Below are 22027 nucleotides of genomic sequence, written 5' to 3'. Positions count from 1 at the left end.
TGCTTAGCTAGATAAGCTATCTAAAGCCATAGATTTGGACTGTTTAACTAGGTAAACCTCTATTTAAATCCATACTTCATGTCAGGACCCAAAAATGGACTTTGGGGATGGGAATCATTGAATGTCTTTGTCTCTCTTCCTAATGTGGCCATACTGAATAACTTGCCTTTTTCTACTTTTCACTATTAATTTAGCTCTTTTATTTGACTGATCCAGGATGAGTGGCTGAATCTGGTTAGGGCCACCAAGGCACAGACTCTGACCCTCACTTTGACTTTACAATACTTATCACCCCAGAAACAGTACCAACAAAGAAATGTGCAAGATGACTTCCTTCTAATGAATTTGTATCTTCTTTCAGCTTGACCACCTCTATAGCCTTGCATTATTTGGTCCAAGCCAGTCATTAAAGAAATCAGACTAACGTTACAAACAAATATGGGAAAAGTAGCAATTGCCATATGGATTCAGTAGCTCCTGGTAATTCTTGGCATCAAAACCTTGATTAGCTAAATGCAGAAGTTGGTGTGCATTCTGAAGCTTCAAGAATCCACTGTAGTGTGAACTCCCTACAAAGTGGTTTCACAGTAATACTATGGAAGTGGGGTTTAATGGTACTCACTCTAGATATATTAAGAAGGAAATAAGAAACAAAACAAACAACCTTTATTCCAAGGAAAACCTGAACCTAGAACAAAAATTAAAAGCCTAAACCAGGCGTGGTGGCACACACCTTTAATCCCAGCACTTGGGAGGTAGGACTGCTGTGAGTTCGCGGCCACCCTGAAACTCCACAGTGAATTCTAGGTCAGCCTGGGCTAGAGAGAGACCCTACCTCAAAAAACAAAAAAAATTAAAAGACTGGGACAAGAGTGACACCTAACGGCTAAAACATGTTTTAGTTCACTCGTTTTTTGACAACAAACCCACACACTGAGCTGGCTTCACAGGGATCATGTTTACAATACAGGTGCTTTGGAATCTATGATTGAAAAGAATTGACCCTATCCTCAAAGAACCCACAGTTTGACAGTATACTGACATGTAAAAAAAATAGAATGGAGTATTACAAAGGGTACTGGAGTTAGCTGTGTTCCACCTCTTTTTTTTTTGGTGTTGTTGTTTTGTTTTGTTTTGTTTTTCGAGGTAGGGTCTCACTCTGGCTCAGGCTGACCTGGAATTCACTATGTAGTCTCAGGGTGGATGTTCCACCTCTTAGTATCTTGGTGAGTTTAAGCATGTTTAACTCAATTAACCTCCATTTTGTTTATAAAATAGAGATAATTACCATTTTGAGGTCATAACTGAGAAAACCCCAACATTTCACACAAACAAAATTTTAAAGAAAAATTATTCATACATGTTATTTCCCCTAATTTTTTTTTTTTTTTTTTTGAGGCAAGGTCTCAGTACTTCTCAGGCTAGCCTTGAACTCACAATCCTCCTGCTTCTGCCTCCTGAGTGCTGGGACTATAGGCATGAGTCAACATATCTACCTTCATACTTTTTTTTTTTTTAGTTATTTTATTTATTTGTTATACAGGAAAAGAGAGAGCAAGAATGGCATGTCAAGGCCTCTTACCACTGCAAACCAACTCCAGACACATGTGCCACATTGTGACCCAGCTTTATATTGAACCTAGACTAGGAGACTTTACAAGCACCTTCAACTGCTAAGCCATCTCCTTGGCCCTTCATGCTTACTTTTAACTGACAAAAACTAGGCTAACAATGGTACCAACATGGCTGTATACAGACTGTGTATATAACTAATAAAAATTTTTTTAAACCTGCCCTCTTTATGAAGAGTGCTATTAATATTTACTTCCAGGCTTCTGCTAGATTTACTTTTTATTTATTTATTTACTTAGGCTTTTTTTTTCAAAGTAGGTCTCACTCTAGCTCAGGTTGACCTGGAATTTACTACATAGTCTCAGGATAGCATCGAACTCCCAGAGATCATTCTACAACTGCCTCCCAAGTGTTAGGATTAAAGGTGTGTGCCACCACGACCAGCTCCTAGATATATGGTAGTGATGCAAAACACAGTGAGTACGTATATGTGGGAGTATATGTGTCATCCTCAAGAATGCTTTCTACCTCCTCTGAGATAGGGTCTCTCCCTGGAACTCACCTATTAGGCTAAACTGGCTGGCCAGAAAGCCCGAGGAATTTCCCCAATGCTGAAATTACATGTATGCATCATCATACCCAGCAATTTTATGTGGGTTCTGGGGGCCAAACTTAGGTTCTCATGTCTCTCCATTTTTAAAAATATTTACTTATTTATGAATTGGGGGGGGGGGCAAGTAAAAGAAAGATAACGGGCACACCAGGGCCTCTAGCCACTGCAAATGAACTCCATACACAGGTACCACCTTGTGCATCTGGCTTTACATGGGTAATGGGGAATCAAATCCAGGTCCTTGGGTTTTGCAGGCAAATGCCTTAACTGCTGAGCCATTTCTCCAGCCAGCCCCCGTTCCCCCATTTTTTTTTATGATGTACATTTTTATTTTTATTTTTTTAATTTTTATTAACATTTTCCATGATTATAAAATATATCTCATGGTAATTCCCTCCCTCCCCCATTCCCCCATTTTTAAAGGCCATCCAAATATGTTTCCTTGTAGCAAACATTTATTTATGAACTTAATTGAACAGTTTCAAACAAATCCAGAACAGGTTTTCACATTTTGACCTCATGTAGTGCAAAGACACTAACTCATGCGGGAAATAAAATACTTATCCAGTGAAGGCTCCCCTGATGCATTTAAGTATTAGGATGAACAGGCAGAGGCAACTTATGTGACTGAAATCTGCTCATAAATCTGTTTCAAAAAGAACATGATTTAAACCTCTTATTATGTTTTTTCCACAACATAAATGTTCTTAAATAGCTTATAAATTCAACCCAAAATATCCCAAGATTCAACTATCCCCTTAAATAAAAAATAATAATTTATACTCTTCTTAAAGGAATTCAAACAATTTAAAACAAGATCCAATTCCATTCAAATATATATATATATGTATACACACACACACACACACACACACACAGACACACACACACACACACAAACATACATACACAAACTTAGGTATTCTTGTATTATATGCTTTTATCCATGCAACAGTGATAGAAGACTGGCTGGACCTGAGGTTCTACAGAGGCCTTTCTGAGAAAGCAGTGTAGCTCCTCACTCTGGCAAAGAACAAAGGGGTGTACATCTTGTCAATCTCAAAAGCACTCACTGCAGTCTCACCAGTTGATCTAGAAAGAAAGCACAGGATGACTAGCACAAGGAAACTGCAACTTTTAAGAAATTCTTGCATTTTTCTATGACGTTAAATTTCAAGTCTAATGGAGACACATTACAAAACATTTAAATGTTTCTTCAGAAATGCTTCTTATGGCTGCACCCTACAACAACTTCTGCTTGTACCACCATTTACTTGATAATTACCTCTGGACATTTAGGTTGTTTCTCATATTTGCCAATGAAAATAATATGGTTAGATCCTTTAAGCATATACCTAGAAGAATTTCTAAGTGAAAGGCTATAGATAGACACTTTGCAGATTTGTAAAACTGTTTCAAAATAAATTATTAAATTATTTTCTATGAATGTGATTTAATATTTGCTTGATCAACAGCAAAATTACAGGTGGTAGGGGAGAGGGGAAGTTGGTGATTAATGAAACTACCACAGCCTTTTACCAAACACCTTCAAAAGAAAAATAAACTAAAGCAGAAATTTCAATTGACTTTATAAACATTATATACAAGACAGTCTGATAACTAGGCAGCTATAAATGACACCTATTATGTAATAGTTTCTCCTGAAAAAAAAAAAACTTATTTTCTAATGAGTCAGGCATAAATTATAGCAATCACTCATTTGCTTAACTAAACTCAAGGGTTTTCGTTGAACAAAAGGGAAATACATCTATTATGCATAGATTATAGAAAGAAAAAAGACTAATATATGTGTGGTATTGCCTTTTTCAGTTGTCAGAGCTTTCCAAATGAGTTGTGAAGTCATTTGTAAGATGGTAATGTGATTAGAAACGGTTTACACTGTGTGATCAAGGTTCAAGGGTTAATGAAAGCCTGCTTCAAAACCTGTCAGAATTTTGGTTTCAAACTGAATAGAGAACCCTCAGTTAGGTAGACACAAGCTTTTTTTTTCCCCCTTTTTTTCCTCCCCGGTTGCTCAAGGTAGGATCTCACTCTAGTCCAGGTTGACCTGTAATTCCCTATGTAGTCTCAGGGTGGCCTTGAACTCACAACGATCCTCCTACCTCTGCCTACCTCCAAGTGCTGGGATTAAAGGCAACACGAACATTTTCAAACTTACCACTTGCTAAACTCTAATACTCACATAAATTAACATTTCACTTCCCAATATTTTATTATTTTAAATTTATACTTATTTATTTGAGAGAAGGAGACAAAGAGGCACATAGAATGGGACCACACAGGGGCCTTTAGCCATTGCAAACAAACATGCAGATGCATGTGCCACCTTGTGCAGCTGGCTTACGTGGGTCCCAGGGAATTGAACCTGGGTCCTTTGGCTTTGCAGGCAAGCGCCTTAACTGCTAAACCATCTCTCCAGCTCCCAATATTTTATTTATTTGCATGTGTATATATGTATACCAGGCCTTCTTGCCATTGCAAAGAATGACAGACACATGTGCAACTTTTTTTGTGCCTGGCTTTAAAAGTGGGGACCGAGGAATCAAATCCAAGCTGGCAGGCTTTGCAAGCAAGCATCTTTAACTGTTAAGCCTTCTCCCTAGCCACTTCTCTATATGTTTTTGAAATTTTACTTTGTATTTGTATTGTTCTTTTCTGATACTTTTCATTAATTATTTCATATTATTTATATTTTATATAAGCCAAATCCTTTCATAGAATTAAGTGCTTTCAACAGGAATCATTCATCTAATGTATTTGGTTTTGGAATATATGAGTTCTTACAGACTTACTTTGCACACTACAATTTTTTTTTACTTTTTTTTCCTCTGAGGCCGGGTCTTGCTCTAGCCCAGACTGAGCTGGACTTTACTATGTAGTCTCAGGCTGGCCTAGAACTCACAGCAATCTTCCAACTTCAACCTCTTGAATGCTGGGATTAAAAGTGTGTGCCACCATGCCAAGTCCAAATTGCAATTTTATTAAAATCATTGTTTAATCCATGAAAATGAACCAAATGGAAATAAAGGGAAAAATATTAAAACTGACTTACAGAAGAAAACTGGTGTGGCAATTTTAAAGTGCCTTCAGTATGTCATTGAACAAATAATGAATGCAAAGGCAACTTATAGGTCACTAAGACTTTTCTGTTCATAGAATGCCACTTGCTTCCTTACTCATGCTTACCCTTTTACATTTTAGCTATTTTCATTTATTTGTAGTAATTTCATACCATGGTTTCCAATCACATCCAAACAAATCTAAATTTCAACCTGGGTGCAAAGTTGCTTTTTAAAAAAAATCTATTTTATTTATTTATATTAGAGAGAAAGATGCAGAGAGAGAGAATGGGCATGCCAGGGCCTCCAGCCACTGCAAATGTATTCCATATGCATGTGCCCCCTTATGCATCTGGATTATGTGGATCTGGGACAGTCGAACTGGGATCCTTTGGCTTTGCAGGCAAATGCCTTAATCAGCTAAGCCATCTCCCCAGCCCCCAAAATTACTTTTAATTTATGTTTGCCATGGCACCCTTTGTGTTCACCTACTTGTAAGTAATGTGACAAGAATGATGGATCCAGATAAGTTTATTGAACCGCTGGTGGCCACTGGAACATAGCTGAAGCCCCACATGAAAACTGTGATCTGCTTCTTGTACAGGGACACGACGAAAATACCTGTATTTATAGTCGAGAGGTTTCTGTAAAGAAAGATACATGAGATATTATGAAATCTTTTCACTTACATATAAATGTTTATAGGAATATATTATATAATTTATACTAAGTGTACCCTAATGTGTACTTACCCAAGACAATTCCTTACAGTATGACATAAAAATATTTGAATGTCTTGAAACAGTGGTAAGTGAGCAGATCAGGTTTACCCCCAGCATCACAAATAATTCCATGTGTTAAAGACTGCGTTATTGCTATTTAATGGCCACAGAAATGATGATTCAGGAAAGTTAAACAAGTTAAGCAGCAGTTTTAGAAACAGGAAATAGAAAAACATAAAAAAGAAATATAAGCTGGGAGTGGTGGTGCATGCCTTTAATCCCACTACTCGGGAGGCAGAGGTAGGAGGATCACTGTGAGTTAGAGACCACCCTGAAACTACATAGTGAATTACAGGTCAGCCTGGGCTAGAGCAACACCCCACCTCAAAAAACAAAAAGCAAACAAAAGAAATAGGAAATAGCTGGGTGTGGTGGCACAAGCTTTTGATCCCAGCACTCTTGGGAAGTAGAGGTAGGAGGATCACTGTGAGTTCAAGGCTAGCCTGAGACTACATAGAAATAGGAATTAAACCTCAATTTCCTAACCGTGTATTAGAAAATACTTGGGACATTTTTTTAAAAGAGTGATAAATTGGTGAAGGCTACTGTAGCAGTTATGTTCTTATTACTGGGACAAAACACCCAACCAAAAGCAGCTTATGGGAGAAAAGAGTAGGTTATTTTGGCTTATAGTCCTAAGGGAAGCTTCATCATGTCAGGGAAAGAGGGGGAGGAACAAGATAACAGTGAAAGACAGTAGTCTGAGTGAGCTAGTTCTGAACACCCAGAGCGCTGAACTAATAAAGTTCAAGGTCCACCTCCAATAACACACCCCCTCCAGCCAAGCATCCACCTTTCAAAGGTTCTACCAGATGGGCACTGACTATGAGACTTAATCACGAACACGTGAGGCTGTGGGGGACATTTCCCATTCAAACCATCACAGCTACACACACACACACACACACACACACACACACACACACACACACACGAGAGAGAGAGAGAGAGAGAGAGAGAGAGAGAGAGAGAACTCATCTGTTATAATAGTAACAGTTGATAAGGAAAGAGAAGTGACAATTTCATTACAATAATGCTTTTGCAAGTATCAATGCCAAAACCATAAAAATGTAAACATTGCAAATAGTTTTGTTTTAAAAGAATACTGGCCAGTAAGTTAAAAAGGAGACATAAAGGGAAGAGAAAGGAAGGGAGGAGGATACTTAGTAGGTTGATATTGTATATATGTAAGTACAATGACTGAGATGAGGAAGTAATATGATGGAGAATGGAATTTCAAAGGGGAAAGTGTGTGTGTGGGGGGGAAATTACCATGGGATTTTTTTTTATAATCATGGAAAATGCTAATAAAAATTGTAAAAAAAAAAAAAAAAGAATACTGGGGCTGGGGGATGGCTTAGTGGTTAAAGATACTTGCTTGCAAAGCCTGTCGGCCTGAGTTTGATTCCCCAGTACCCACTTAAAACCAGAGGCACAAAGTGGCATATGCATCTGGAATTTGCGGGAGGCAGGAAGCCCTGACACGCCCATTCTCATTCATTCACTTTCACCACCCCTCCCTTCTGTATCTTTCCTCTCTCTCAAATAAATTAATTAAAAATATTTTTTAAAAAAGGACAGTGACACTGGACATGGTAGCGCACGCCTTTAATCCCAGCACTCAGGAGGCAGAGGTAGGAGGATCACCATGAGTTCGAGGCCACACTGAGACTACATAGTGAGTTCCAGGTCAGCCTGGGCTAGAGTGAGACCCTACCTCGGGGGGGAAAAAAAAAAAAAAGAAAGGACAGTGACATTCCACATGGAAATTTCTAAATAACCAGGGCCTTTCAATCACTAATTTTTACCTAGGGAAACTCCTGGTCACAGTGCAAACAATTATCTTTGTTCCCAGGCTGTTGCTCTACATCCCAGGAGCCTATCACAGGAAAGCAGAAAAGCCAGCAACAGATGGTGACAAAGAGATAGAATGCCTCAAATACACAGTGCTAAAGAGAGGACTCCACACAAAAACTCCTTCTTACAAAGACAACAAGAAAATACTTGCTCTAACTACCTCACAACTAATGTCATGGGTATGAGTATTTATTATATCTTTTAATCAAGACTGGAAAATTACTTATAGACAAAGTTAAAACTTTGAGCCCTGTAGGCTATAATATAAGTAGTCACAGTTCCTAGGCACATTTTTGTTGTTCTTTTACAAAAACACAAGTTTTTGATCTAGTAAAAATTGAAAGCTTTTTCTACAAATGCCCTGGCAATAGAATGATCTTAATGGGCCAACTGAGGAAGCAACAGCTTCCCTGGTGAACCAGAGAAAGCAGGAAACCTATTCAGGTGTGACCACCAGCTACTTCACAGGAGATCCTGGCATGTTTTCTGAAAAAAACAAACACAGTGTTCCAACACAAACTTCAGTTCAATTTACATACTTGAGAAGTCAACATGTACCTTTTTTTTTTAAGAGCATAAGTAAAAAGCATTTATCCTTTCTATTTGAGAATGCATGAATGACAGGTTACTGAACTAAGAAAACTATCAGTTCCACCTTGCATACTCACTTCTTCTTTTTTTTTAGTTATTACAGCAAATACTTTGGTCTGATTGTCTGCATCTTGTGACAAGCGATAATGACCCAGTAGAATTGCATCCGTTCTAAAAAATTAAAAATACACTTTAAATTAAACAGTTATATGTATTTAAGTAATCTGGAAAATTATGAATTAGAATACCATTTACTCAACTTGCCTATAAAGGATTCCCTAGGACATGAATAAACCTTGATGTGAAGGCCCCCCAAAACTACTAAAGTAGTTCTCTAGGGAAAAGCTTCTAGAGATGGTCTACTTACTTCACAAGTTTCCTCCCAGCTATGACTATTTTTCAAATCTACCATAAAAGGTCAAGGAAGCACTACTTTACATTAATCTGAAAATGTAGACTAGATAGAAAGCTATAAAAATATTACCTGGTATTCCTAGTTCTTAAACGGGGAACTATAGATTGAGGCTCCTCAGGGGTTGTCAACATCATCACATGACCATCAGGAAAGAATCTTATGTACCTACATAAAAAGAGAAAACAACAATACCCCAAACACATAAAATGTAAGGCATGTCCTTATTATTTAGTACCTAAACCTGTTCATACCTGTGAAACCCAAACTAGTATCATTGGCCAAATAACTGATAAAATATGAAAATATGACAAGCTATTAATCTAGCAATGAAGAACTAAAGGCATTTTATTATGTACTGAAGGAGAAGTGTTGAATTTTTCACTTTACTCAGTGAAAAAGAAACTGAGCCAGGCATGGTGGCACACACCTTTAATCCCAGCACCTGGGAGGCAGAGTTAGTAGGATTGCCATGAGTTCAAGGCCACCCTGAGACTACACAGTGAATTCCAGGTCAGCTTGAGCTAAAGTAAGACCCTACCTTGAAAAACAAAAACAAAAACAAACAAAAAAAAAAAACTTTGCTCCTCTATTAAAATTCTGTGTTTTGAGGCTGGAGAGATGGCTTGGCACTTAAAGTGCTTGTCTGCAAAGCTAAAGGACCCAGGTTCAATTCCCTAGGACCCACACAGGCCAGATGCACAAGGTGGCACATGCATCTGGAGTATGTTTGCACTGGCTGAAAGACCTGGCATACCTATTCAATCCCTCTTTCTCTACCTCTCAAGTAAAATAAAATAAATTAAATCATAATAATAATAATAGTAATAATATTATTCTGTGTTTTGGGGCTGGGGATATAGCTTAATTGAAGGCACGAAGGCAGTTACCTAGCATCCTGAAGCTTTAGGTTTGATCCTGAGTACCACTCCCCCCCAAAAAAAAACCAGAAAAAATTCTGTGTTCCTGAAGTACTAATTAATATGGGGGGAAAGTGAGAACCAAAGTTCATAATTAATAAATAAGTAAAAAGTGAGAACCAGGCTGGAAAGATGGCTTAGACATTAAGGTGCTTTCTTTCAAAGCCTAAGGACCCAGGTTCAATTCCCCAGGACTCAGGTAAGCTAGATAAACAAGGTGACACATGTGCCTGGAGTTGGTTTGCAGTGGCTAAAGGCCCTGGAGCACCCCTTCGCTCTCTTTCCCAAATAAATAAATTAATTAAATTAAAAATAAAAAGGGGCTGGAGAGATGGTTTAGCGGTTAAGCACTTGCCTGTGAAGCCTAAGGACCCCAGTTTGAGGCTCGATTCCCCAGGTCCCACATTAGCCAGATGCACAAGAGGGCGCACGCGTCTGGAGTTCATTTGCAGTGGCTGGAAGCCCTGGCACGCCCATTCTCTCTCTCTCCCTCTATCTTTCTCTCTGTGTCTGTCGCTCTCAAATAAATAAATAAATAAATAAATAAATAAATAGGAGGGGCTGGAGAGATGGCTTAACAGTTAAGTGCTTGACTGTGAAGCCTAAGGACCCCAGTTCAAGGCTCGATTCCCCAGGACCCACATTAGCCAGATGCAAAAGGAGGCACATGCGTCTGGAGTTCGTTTGCAGTGGCTGGAAGCCCTGGTGTGCCCATTCTTTCTCTTTCTGCCTATTTCTCTCTGTCTGTCGCTCTCAAATAAATTTATAAAAATAAACAAAAAAATTGTAAAAAAATAAAATAAGGGCTGGAGAGATGGCTTAGCGGTTAAGCGCTTGCCTGTGAAGCCTAAGGACCCCAGTTCGAGGCTCGGTTCCCCAGGTCCCACGTTAGCCAGATACACAAGAGGGCGCACGTGTCTGGAGTTCGTTTGCAGAGGCTGGAAACCCTGGCGAGCCCATTCTCTCTCTCTCTCCCTCTATCTGTCTTTCTCTCTGTGTCTGTCGCTCTCAAATAAATAAATAAATAAATAAATAAATAAATAAATAAATAAATAAAAATTTTAAAAAATAATATAAAAAGGAGAAAGAAATGTGAGAACTGAATATACAAGAATTAACACAAGTTTACTTATTCCCCAATAACAGTAATACGGTAGTAAGGCTGGAAAAAAGTGCAAGCTAATAGAAAAGGCAAATAGTAAAAGTACGACAAAAGAAAAGGATAGCTCTGAAGTTTAATTTAAGGACCAGTAGGAATAATAAAATTTATATTAACCTTTTGGGATTTGAATATAGTTCCTAGGTCATAATAGAGGATAAAAATACTAAGGGCCATTTCATGGACAGATCAAAACCAACAAAGAACAGACCATAACTAGAGGGTCAATATTTGGAGACAGAGAATTGTCCAGTCAGTCACTTTACAACAGCTGTACCTGTAATATTCCACTTGGTGCCAGGCTCTATAGAAACCATCAAGAGACTGTTCTCCTTGACGAATATATGTAGTTTTACTGATATACACCCCTTCAAAAAAAGAATTAGATTGTAATTTTGAGCTGCATCATATAACACATGTCCAGTTTTATTTTTATTGTGATTTCCTTTATGATTCTAAGCACTTAGGTCCATTACAGAAAATTAAAACTATGTATTTATCAAAATTAGCATCACAAATGATTTCTTCCAAGCTTTGGAGTCCAGCGTACCATCAAAGCGAACACGAGGCCGTTCTAAAAACATCTCTCTCCAGGATGAGTATGGAACAAGCTTAATGCAGCTTCTACCCCATACTTTCAAGCAGGCCAAACGCCATATTTCAGGGTCTCTAGGTTAAAAAAAAAAAAAAAAAAAACACTTCATCAATAAATGTAAAAAGCCAAGTTCCTATACACAAATACTTTTTGTTCTATCATGCATTTTTAATACAATATTTATCTATTTATTTATTTATTTGAATGAGAGAGACAGACAAACATATAGAGAGCATAGGTGTGCAAGGGCCTACAGCTGCTACAAACTCAAGATGTATGCACCACCTTGTGCATCTGGCTTACGTGGGTCCTGGGAGATTGAACCTACATCCCTTGGCTTTACAGGCAAGCACCTTAACCACTAAGTCATCTCTCCAGGCCCCATCACACATTTTCAAAAGCTCAGCAATTATTAGTTGAGCAACTATCTGGCCCTGTTCCAAGGCATGGGGAGACTGACAGGGTGAAGCCTTATTCTTCTACTGGTGGGGAAAAAGTTTCAGTGCAAAAATCAACCAATGAAGTAATGGGACAAGGTGGCTAGAAAAGGCTCCTGGGCAGCGGACATAGCAAGTGCAAGGTACTGTACTGAAGGTCTGACTGGCAGGTTCAGCAAAGAGCCTGCAGGAGCACAGGGCTACAGTAAAATTAGAAGGCTGAGAGTGACGACATGATTTGAGAGGCAGATGAGGTGGCCTCTTGCAGGAGAAAGTGGTTACTGACTTGAGATAAATGCCACTACAGACTTCTGAGCAGGATTTATGCTTTCACAAGATCACTCTGGAGAAAGGGCAGGGCCAGGGGATAGAATAGGATGATAGCAACACTAGAAAAACTGAAATAAAATGAGAAATCCTAGCACTAAAAGATACAATGAACTGCACGCCAAAATGCAATAGAGAGAATCAAAAGAAAAATGAAGAAGCAGAAAAATCTGTGAACTTTAAGACAACAGAGAAAAAGAATGACAGGAAGAAAGGTTAAAGAATTTATGAACCAGCAACAGAATAGAAATTCAGTGGCATTCAAGAGAGTACAGAATGACAAATGGACACAGAAGGCCAGTTTAAAGTGCTGTAGATGTAGTTCAGTTGGTAGAGTGCTTGCCTAGCATGCACAAAGCCCTTGATTCAATCTGGAGTACTAAGTACACTGGGCACCCAGGAGGTGAGGTAGGAGGATCAGAAGTTCAATGTCATTCTAGGTTACATAGTTCAAAGGTCAGCTTGGATACCCTGTCTCAGGATAATTTTTTTTATTTTGTTTTTTTTTTTTCCTTTTAATATGGTAAAGTTAAAATTAACAAATTTTGTTTCTGTATGTACTAGATGAACCACTTAGGTCAAATAAATTTTAAGCACATCTACTATCACATAAAATTTCCAATAGGCTATTGGTTTTGCAGTAAAAAGGATTAAAGTGTCATCTAAATTCAAAAAATGCCTGCCCTACTAGCTACTCAGCCCAAACAGGAGAATCACCTGGACCTAAGAGGTTAAGGCCTGAGACAACATAGTAATATGTCTCAGGATAATTTTAATTAAAAAGTCTGTTAAAAAATATAACAGGGGGCTGGGAGAGATGACTTAGTGGTTAGTTGCCTGTGAAGCCTAAGGACCCCGGTTCAAGGCTCGAGTCCCCAGGACCCACATAAGCCAGATACACAAGGTGACGCATGCATCTGGAATTCATTTGCAGCTGGAGGCCCTAGTGCGCCCATTCCCTGTCTGCCTCTTTGTTGCTCTCAAACAAATAAATAAAAACAAACAACAACAACAACAAAAGCACAGGATACCCTGCACTGGAGGATGCACATGGTGGGCACAGAATAAATAGACCAGGTCCCTATTTCCCCAGATTCCTCTCAGTTTTCTGATCCCTGTAGGTCCCCCTGAGTCTGGCTTGGGAAGGCCTGGTCTCTGTGTGGCTGTTGTGGAAATAGGCCTTTTGCTCTGGTATCCTGACTGGCCCCTGGGTACCAACATCCCTATTCCTGAGTCAGAGGGAGCATGAGCCACTGTAGGAGCAGGCCTCTTGCTTCTGGCTCTCCAGCTTCCTGGTGCCTGGTTCGCCAACTGGTAACTCCTGGGTGCCAAAGAATACATGAAAGTGGGTAAGTAGGCCAGAATTCCCAGTTCCTCAGGTACCTTTGATGTACCTGCAATCTCCCAATATCTCCACATCTGTGGTTATAACCCCATCATACACTGGTATACCAATCTGGTTCACATTTAAAACAGAACATCCTCTGAAGATCCTACAAGGACAAAAACTTGTTTCCTCCTCAATAGAATAAAGTGTCTCCCCAAGATGGGTAGACCACAATTTAAAAATCCAACAAAAGTCAGAAAACTGAGAGATCTTCACCAAGGATGCCTAGTCTCACAATGGAAGCCTCCAATGAAATAACAGAGATATCAACAGAAATTCAATCCCAAAATAAAACACAAAAAACCAATGAGACCCCAATCAAAACAAGTGAACTGGAAGCAAACCACCAAAAAAATCTGTAACTGTATCAATGACATTGAACAGAAATGTCCCTTAGAGCACTCAGCTTTTGACAGTAGACTTAACTTGATTGAAGAAAGTATCAGAACCCTCAAAAGAGATATGAATGAATTGAAGGTGAGCCAAGAAATGGAAGATCTCAATAACTGACTGATTAAGCTTAATGAAGATTTGATCAAATATTAAGAATGAATTCTGGGCTGGAGAGATGGTTCAGTGGTTAAGGCACTTGCCTACAAAGCCTAACGACCTGGGATCAATTCTCCAGTACCCATGTAAAGCCAGAGGCATGTGCATCTGGAGTTCGTTTGCAGCAGCTAGAGGCCCTGGTGTGACCATTCTTTCTGTCTGTCCCTCTTCTTTCTGCTATCTTTCTCCTTGCAAATACATAAAAATGTTAAAAACAAGCCAGGTGTGATGGTTAAAAAAAAAAAAAAAAGAATTCCGGGAAGCATCAAGAAAATCAGAATTCAAACTGAAAGTGAATTTCAAAACAGAGATGGACACAATACAAAATAAAACAGTAAACAAAAATTAAACAGAGCTTATTAAAAACCTATCTAGAACTCCTCACTAACAGTTACTCACGTAGAAGATAGAAGACAGAAGATATTGATTGGGATGCCAAAACTTTGCTAAGTTCAAAGAATCAACTGAACAGAATACAAGGGAGCTGTGAGATACCCTGAAATGACCAAATATCTGGATCAGAAGGAGAGGAAATCTAGGCCAGAGACATAGAGAACATATTCAACAAAACTACTGAAGAAAAATTTCCCAATCTCTCAAAAGAGAGGCCCATCCAGATACAAGAAGCCCACAAAACACCAAACAGGCAGGACCAAAGAAGAAACTCTTCAAGGCACATCATAGTTAAAACTCTTAACAGTAAAAACAAAGCGAGAGTGCTAAAAGAAGCAAGAGAGAAATAATTCCCTACATACAAAGGCAATCCCATCAGAATTACCTCACATTTCTCAATGGAAACCCTAAAAGCCAGAAGGGTCTACATTCATTGCTGGCAGAAATCACCCAACCCACCGCAGCTTTTGGGAAAAAAGGGTAAATTATTTTGGCTTACAGGCTCAAGGGGAAGTTCCATAATGGCAGGGAGAAAACAATGGCATGAGCAAAAGGTGGACACCACCTCCTGGCCAACATCAGATGGAGAACAGGACAGTATGCCAACACTGGCAAGGAAGGGGACACTGGCTGAAACACCCATAAGCCCGCCCCCAACAACATAATGCCTCCAGGAGGCGTTAACTCCCAAATCACCATCAGCTGGAAACCTAGCATTTAGAACACCTAAGTTTATGGGGGACACCTGAATCAAGCCACCACATTCCGTCCCTGGCCCTCATAAACTAATAACCATACATGATGTAAAATGCAATGCATTCAGTTTAACTTTTAAAGTCTCCATATTTGAGATGGCTCAGCAGTTAAGCGCTTTCCTGTGAAGCCTAAGGACCCCAGTTTGAGGCTCGGTTCCCCAGGTCCCACGTTAGCCAGATGCACAAGGGGGCGCACGCGTCTGGAGTTCGTTTGCAGAGGCTGGAGGCCCTGGCGCGCCCATTCTCTCTCTCTCCCTCTATCTGTCTTTCTCTCTGTGTCTGTCGCTCTCAAATAAATAATAAAAAAATTTTTTTTAAAGTCTCCATATTTATTTATTTTTTAATTTTTTTGTTCATTTTTATTTATTTATTTGAGAGTGACACAGAAAGAGAGGCAGAGAGAGAGAGAAAGAGAGAACAGGCGCGCCAGGGCTTCCAGCCACTGCAAATGAACTCCAGATGCATGTGCCCCCTTGTGCATGTAGCTAAGGTGGGTCCTTAGGCTTCCCAGGCAAGTGCTTAATTGCTAAGCCATCTCTCTAGCCCAGAAGTCTCCATATTTATTATCAATAATAATGATGTTCAAACATCCTTATAATCCAAGGCCTTTTAACTGAGCTATACTAACTAAAAATCCCCCCAAAACCCATAATAGCACAGAATACACATTCACACTACAAATTATGGCATTGGGCCATAGCAAAAAAATATCCAATACAAGATTAAAGCAGGGCAAGCATCAAACTCTGTAGCTCCAAGTCCAATAACTCTAAGTGGTGACAAATCTCCAAGTCCAATAATTCTAACCAGCAACAAGTCTCTGGAGTTCCAATTCCACCCCTCCAGCAAGGCAATCACAGTCCTGGAAAACTTCATCGGGGCCAGCAACTCTCCTTGGCAGCCATCTCATCATGGTCTCGGCATATTCACTGGGTCTCCACTGCAAGCCACAGTCCATCATTACAGTTCAATCAGGTTTTAATGCAGGCATCCAGCAAACCTGCTACATACTGCCCATGGCCATTTCCAAAACACAGGACCATGTTGCAAATTCAATGACCTTCTCTTTCCTGCATTTCTAACTCCGTAATACCAGGTAGAGTCAATTTGTTAATCCAGGGGAAACCAAAGCCGACTTTGAAGAATAGGACACTCTTTGAGCACTCAGGCCCCTTCAAAAGAGTCTACATTCTTCCCGTTGTCCCAGGGCAGGTCAGCTGGCCAATCTCAAAGACTCTAATCTCTCATATAATTGCAGTTGAATGAGCAAAAAGATTCAGCCCAAAGATTTCATTCTGTGCCATATCCCTCTTCACATACCAGTCCATTCTATGTAATGCAACACTGCACAACTTCTCACAACAGGAGCATAAGAGCAAGCCTCTCACACAAACTGCTTGTAGCCCAGTCCAAGCAAAGCTCTTTCTAACCCTCAGAAGCCAAACCTCACAGTCCATAGTTCTTACTGCTTTCAGGTCTTTCAACACTGAGCAGAATAGTACATCAAGCTGTATTTACAGGACTGACATACTTCTCTTAGGCCTTGGATTCAAATTCATCCACATTCCTCTTGAAAATCAGCTCCAAAAGGCCAAAGCCACACAGTCAGGTGTCTAGCAGCGCCCAACCCCAACAACACCTCTAGGAGGTGTTAACTCCCAAATCTCCATCAGCTAGGAAGCTAGCATTTAGAACATGTAAGTTTACAGGGGACACCTGAAGGAAACCATCACAACTCCAAAGTCTTAAAAACTATGGCTTCCAACCCACTGTGCCCAGTTAAAATACCCTTCATAATAGATGGTAAAAGAAAAGCTTTCCATGAAAAAGTCAACTATATGATTATATAAACACAAAGACAAACCTACAGAGAATACCTTCAGGGAATACTCCACACAGAAGAGTCAAGCAACCAATCTCAAGAGCCAACAAGAAGATCACAATAACCAAAAATACACCAGACTAAAGTGCAAAACACAAGAAAGCACCAAACCCCATAAAGCACCTCATCAAGGCAGGGATTAACTCGAACCACACAGAAATAACCTTAAATATGAATAGTCTTAACTCTCCCATCAAATGCCAGGTGTGGTGGTGCATGCCTTTAATCCTGGCACCTGGGAGGCAGAGGTAGCAGGACTGCTGAGAGTTCAAGACCACCCTGAGAATTCCTGGTCAGTCTGAACTACAGTGAAACCCCTGAAAAACAAAAAAACAAAATTTATCATGGTGTATCAAAAAAAATGGACCCTTCTGTTATCTTCAAGAAACCCACCTCAACACTAAAGATAGACACCTACTCAGAATAGAAAATGATATTCCAAGCAAATGGAAATAAAAAACAAGCAGACATTGCTATAATAATATCTGATAAAATAGGCTTCAAACCAAAAGTAATCAAAAAGGACAAAGATGGCTACTTCTTACTCATCAAGGGAATGAGAGCATCACAATCATAAATTTATTTTATTTTTTTTTTTTGGTTTTTTTGAGGTAGGGTTTCACTCTAGTCCAGCCTGACCTAGAATTCAATATGTAATCTCATGGTGGCCTCAAACTCATGGCAATCCTCCTACCTCTGCCTCCCAAGTGATGGGATTAAAGGCGTATGCCACCACACCCGGCTTGACAATCATAAATCTATATGCGCCAAGTACAGGTGCACGACAGCTTATAAAACAAAACCTACTTGACCACAAAACAGAAACACCAACAACATCAGAGTCAGAGACTTCAATACTCTACTATCATCAATAGACAGATCATCCAAGCAGAAAATCAACAGGGAAATAATAGAGCTAAACACTGTAGATCAACTAGATCTAAGGGACGTCTACAGAACTTTCTACCACAACTCTATAGAATATACATTCTTCTCAGCAGCCCATGGAACCTTCTCCAAAATAGACTACATATTAGGAAATAAAGTGTGCCTACATAACTACAGGAAAATTGAAGTAACTTCCGACTTCATATCAGATCACAATACTTTAAAGCCAGAAATCAACAAAAAGAGACTTGTCAAGAACTCAACCAGCTACTGGAGATTAAACAATGAATGGTTTGTGGAAGAAATCAAAAAAGAAACTGTAAAATTCCAATAACTGAATGATAATGAACACAACCTACCAAAATTTACGGAAGACAGTCCTAAGAGGAAAACTCGTAGTGCTAAATGTCTTCATAACAAAAACAGAAAGATCCCAAATTAATAACCTAACTGTCCAAAGGCTTTGGAAAAACAAGAAGATCCCAACCCTAAGAGCTCCATACAGAAAGAAATAACCAAGATCAGAACAGAAATTAATGAACTGGAAACTAAGAAAACAATTTTTTTTAATTGATGAAATGGAGAGCTGATTCTTTGAAAAAATAAACAAGATTGTTAAAACTCTGAACAATTTGATCAATCAGAAATGAAAAAGGAGAGATCACAACAGATATCAATGAAAGTGGAGAATCATCATGGCATACTTCCCAAATCTCTAAACAAAATTGGATAATCTGGAAGTAATGGATAAATTCCTAGACACATACCACCTACCAAAACTAAGCCCAGAGCAGATTAATCTCCTAAACAAACCTATTACATCCATGGAGATTGAAAAGGTAATCAAAACCTTTGCAAAAAGTAAAGTCCAGGATGGATGGCTTCTCAGTTTAATTCTATCAAACCTTAATTGAAGAGGTGATTCTCAAATTGTTTTGCATAATCAGAGACCAAGGAATCCTCCCCAACTCCTTTTGTGAAGTTAGCATCACCCTAATACCAAAACCAGACAGGGACTTTCTGGTAAGATGGCAGCATACTAGCCACACCAAAGCAGCATAGAGACGGAAATAAGCAGAAACACAGAAAAATATACTCATCTACCAAAAACTGAAGGTGTACAAGTTATTAACAACCATAGCAGAGAAGCAGGAGAGACCAAGCTCATCCAGAAAGGAAGAAACCAGCTAGAATCGCGAGGTGCTAGGAGCCCCAATTTGTGCACCTGCCCAGCCAGCAGAGCAGACTGGCAGGAGCAAAAACAAAGTGAGGGGATTTCCACTAACATCAGCCTCCTCACAAAGTCAAGAAACCTGAAGGAGAACAGTAGAGACTAGCTGAGCAGCTGCTAGAGGAGAATATAAATGGGACTAGCCGAGCAGCTCTGGTACAACTTAAGGCACCCTGCAAAGTCTCCCATCCACCAACCATCAGGGCCATGAATGTCCAGACAACTCATTCAACCCTGGCCACCCAGCAGAGACAGATCAAGGTTGACACTCAACATTAGTGAGATTGGAAGCCATTGCAAAAGGTAACAGGGCATACTTATACAAAGCCAGATACAAAAGCCTGCACTGGAACTGCTAATCTCTCTTTCCTTGTCAGAAAAGGTTATGTTGACTATTGTTGCCTTTGAAGTTTCCCGACTGCCAGGACTTTGACATTTTCTGCTGTCATTATTGAGGACAGGGACTGACTGGCTCCTAGCTGATTTGGAACCCCAAAACATTATAAGCCATTGACGAGGCTCTTGCTTTCCCAGCAGGAATAGATGGTAAGACCCTATTGCTGAAGACTCCACATACTTGGGCTGTAAGGTCACTGAGAAATCCTGCTGGAGCTGAGCTGGAAACTTCCTCCATGTAGACCAGCTGACAGAAAGCTAGAAAAAGCCATGCTGCATGCAGTTCAATGGGTGAGAGAGAAATCACCAGTGAAGATACTCAACTGTGGACACTGCAAGCCTTATGTTTTGCCAGTCAGGCCAAATGAGCCAAAGGTGCCGTGGTGGCATGTCTGATACGGGGGAAACCAGCAGCTCTCTAATTGGATGGGAGGCACATGCCATGGGAAGGAATACATGTCCAGTACTGAAAACCCATAAGGAGGTCATGAACCCCAGGGGTGTAATGCCTGCTGATGTCTGGCTAAATACATATATTCTGCTCACCAAAATTAGAGAAGCTTCTCTTTTCAGATGGTGGTGACCTTGAGATGACTCAAAAGGCACCATGCTGCTGAGAAGAAGTGACAGAGGAATCCTGAGCACTGAAACATCTCTACCATACCTTCTGATCCATTGCAGAAGAGGTGATAGGAAGAATGTCAAAGCCAAAGGAAGGGTAGGACTGAGTCCTTACAATGCTCTCCTTCACACACAAATAAGTCTGGATATTCATGAGCTCGCAGTGCTTACTACTACCTACACACAAGACCATCATAATAGAAGGAAAACATGATGAGATCAAAACAAAAGAGAAACTGATTGAGAGGGGGGAGGGATATGATGGAGAATGGAGTTTCAAAGGGGAAAGTGGGAAGGCAGAGGGAATTACACTGTTTATTGTCTATAATTATGGAAGTTGTCAATGAAAAAATAAATTTAAATTTACATTTAAAAAACAGAGATGCAAGAAAAGGAAACTACAGGCCTATGTCGCTGATGAAGTTAGATGCAAAGATCCTGAACAAAATCCTCACAAACAGAATTCAACAAAACATCAAAAGCATTATCCACCTTAGTCAAATAGGTTTCATCCCAGAGATGGAGGGATGGTTCAACATGTGGAAATCCATCAACATAATACACCACAGAAATAAACTTAACCATAGGAACCACATGATCATCTCAATTGATGCAAAGAAGGTCTTTGACAAAATCCAACACCATTTCATGATCAAAATGCTAGAAAAAAACAGGCATAGAAGGTTTATATCTCAACACAATAAAGGCTATATATAAAGTACCCAAAGCCCAAATAATACTTAATGGGGAGAGACTCAAGGGGTTCCCACTGAGATCAAGAACATGACAGGAGTGTCCAATCTCACCCTGCTCTTCATCTTAGTATTAAAAGTACTAGCCCAAACAATAAGGAGAAAGAAATAAAAGGGATTCAAATTGGAAAGGAAGAAGTCATGTTAGCCCTATTTGCAGATGACATTTTCCTATACATAAGCAACCCAAAAGTCTACATCTCAAAACTTCTAAATGTGATTAATTTCCTCAGTAAAGTGGCAGGATACAAAAATCAATGCACAAAAGTAAGTATCCCTTCTATATGCAAAGGACAAATATATACAGACAAAGAAATCAGTGAGGCTGTCCTATTTTCAATAGCAATAACAACAAAAAAACTAAATGCCTTGGAATAATACTACCCAATGATGTGAAAGACCTATATAATGAAAACATAAGAAAATAAGGAGGTCTTGAAAAGATGAAAAAACCTCTCAAGCTCCTGGATAGGTAGAATTAATATTGTGAAATTGGCAATTTTACCAAAAGCAATGTACAGACAATGCAATACCAATAAAAATACCAGCATTGCCAGGCATGGTGGCGCACGCCTTAGATCCCAGCACTCGGGAGGCAGAGGCAGGAGGACTGCTGTGAGTTCGAGGCCACCCTGAGACTCCATAGTGAATTCCAGGTCAGCCTGGGCTAGAGTGAGACCCTATCTGGAAAAACAAAACAAATAAAAAATAAAAAATCAGTATCAAAACACTCTTCACAGAGATTGAACAAATGATCTCAAAATTCATATGGAATGTCAGCAGACCTCAGATACCCAAACATATCCTCAGGAAAAAAAAAAATCTGGA

General features: G+C 39.6%; 1 protein-coding gene across 4 annotated transcripts in view; it reads right to left on the bottom strand.

Annotated features, from left to right (window-relative positions):
• Positions 1 to 2622: 2622 nt before the first annotated feature.
• Fbxo9 (F-box protein 9) overlaps positions 2623 to 22027 on the bottom strand; it is a 51259-nt gene continuing 31854 nt past the window's right edge. For 2 of the 4 annotated variants that reach the window (XM_045160798.1, XM_045160797.1), the window contains exons 8-13: positions 11537 to 11655; positions 11264 to 11354; positions 8980 to 9075; positions 8573 to 8666; positions 5758 to 5909; positions 2623 to 3277 (exon numbers count right to left, since the gene is read on the bottom strand). In XM_045160798.1, coding sequence (XP_045016733.1) covers positions 3169 to 3277; positions 5758 to 5909; positions 8573 to 8666; positions 8980 to 9075; positions 11264 to 11354; positions 11537 to 11655 — 661 coding nt within the window. In that variant the 3' untranslated portion in view covers positions 2623 to 3168. The remainder of the gene's footprint in view (positions 3278 to 5757; positions 5910 to 8572; positions 8667 to 8979; positions 9076 to 11263; positions 11355 to 11536; positions 11656 to 22027) is intronic. The other 2 variants (XM_045160796.1, XM_045160799.1) reach the window with 2 other exon arrangements.

The sequence above is a fragment of the Jaculus jaculus genome, chromosome 10 (genome assembly GCF_020740685.1).
Source record: "Jaculus jaculus isolate mJacJac1 chromosome 10, mJacJac1.mat.Y.cur, whole genome shotgun sequence".
Lineage (NCBI taxonomy): Eukaryota > Metazoa > Chordata > Mammalia > Rodentia > Dipodidae > Jaculus > Jaculus jaculus.
The sequence above is the reverse complement of the archived record's forward strand: the minus strand, read 5'-3'. Positions and strand labels throughout refer to the sequence as shown.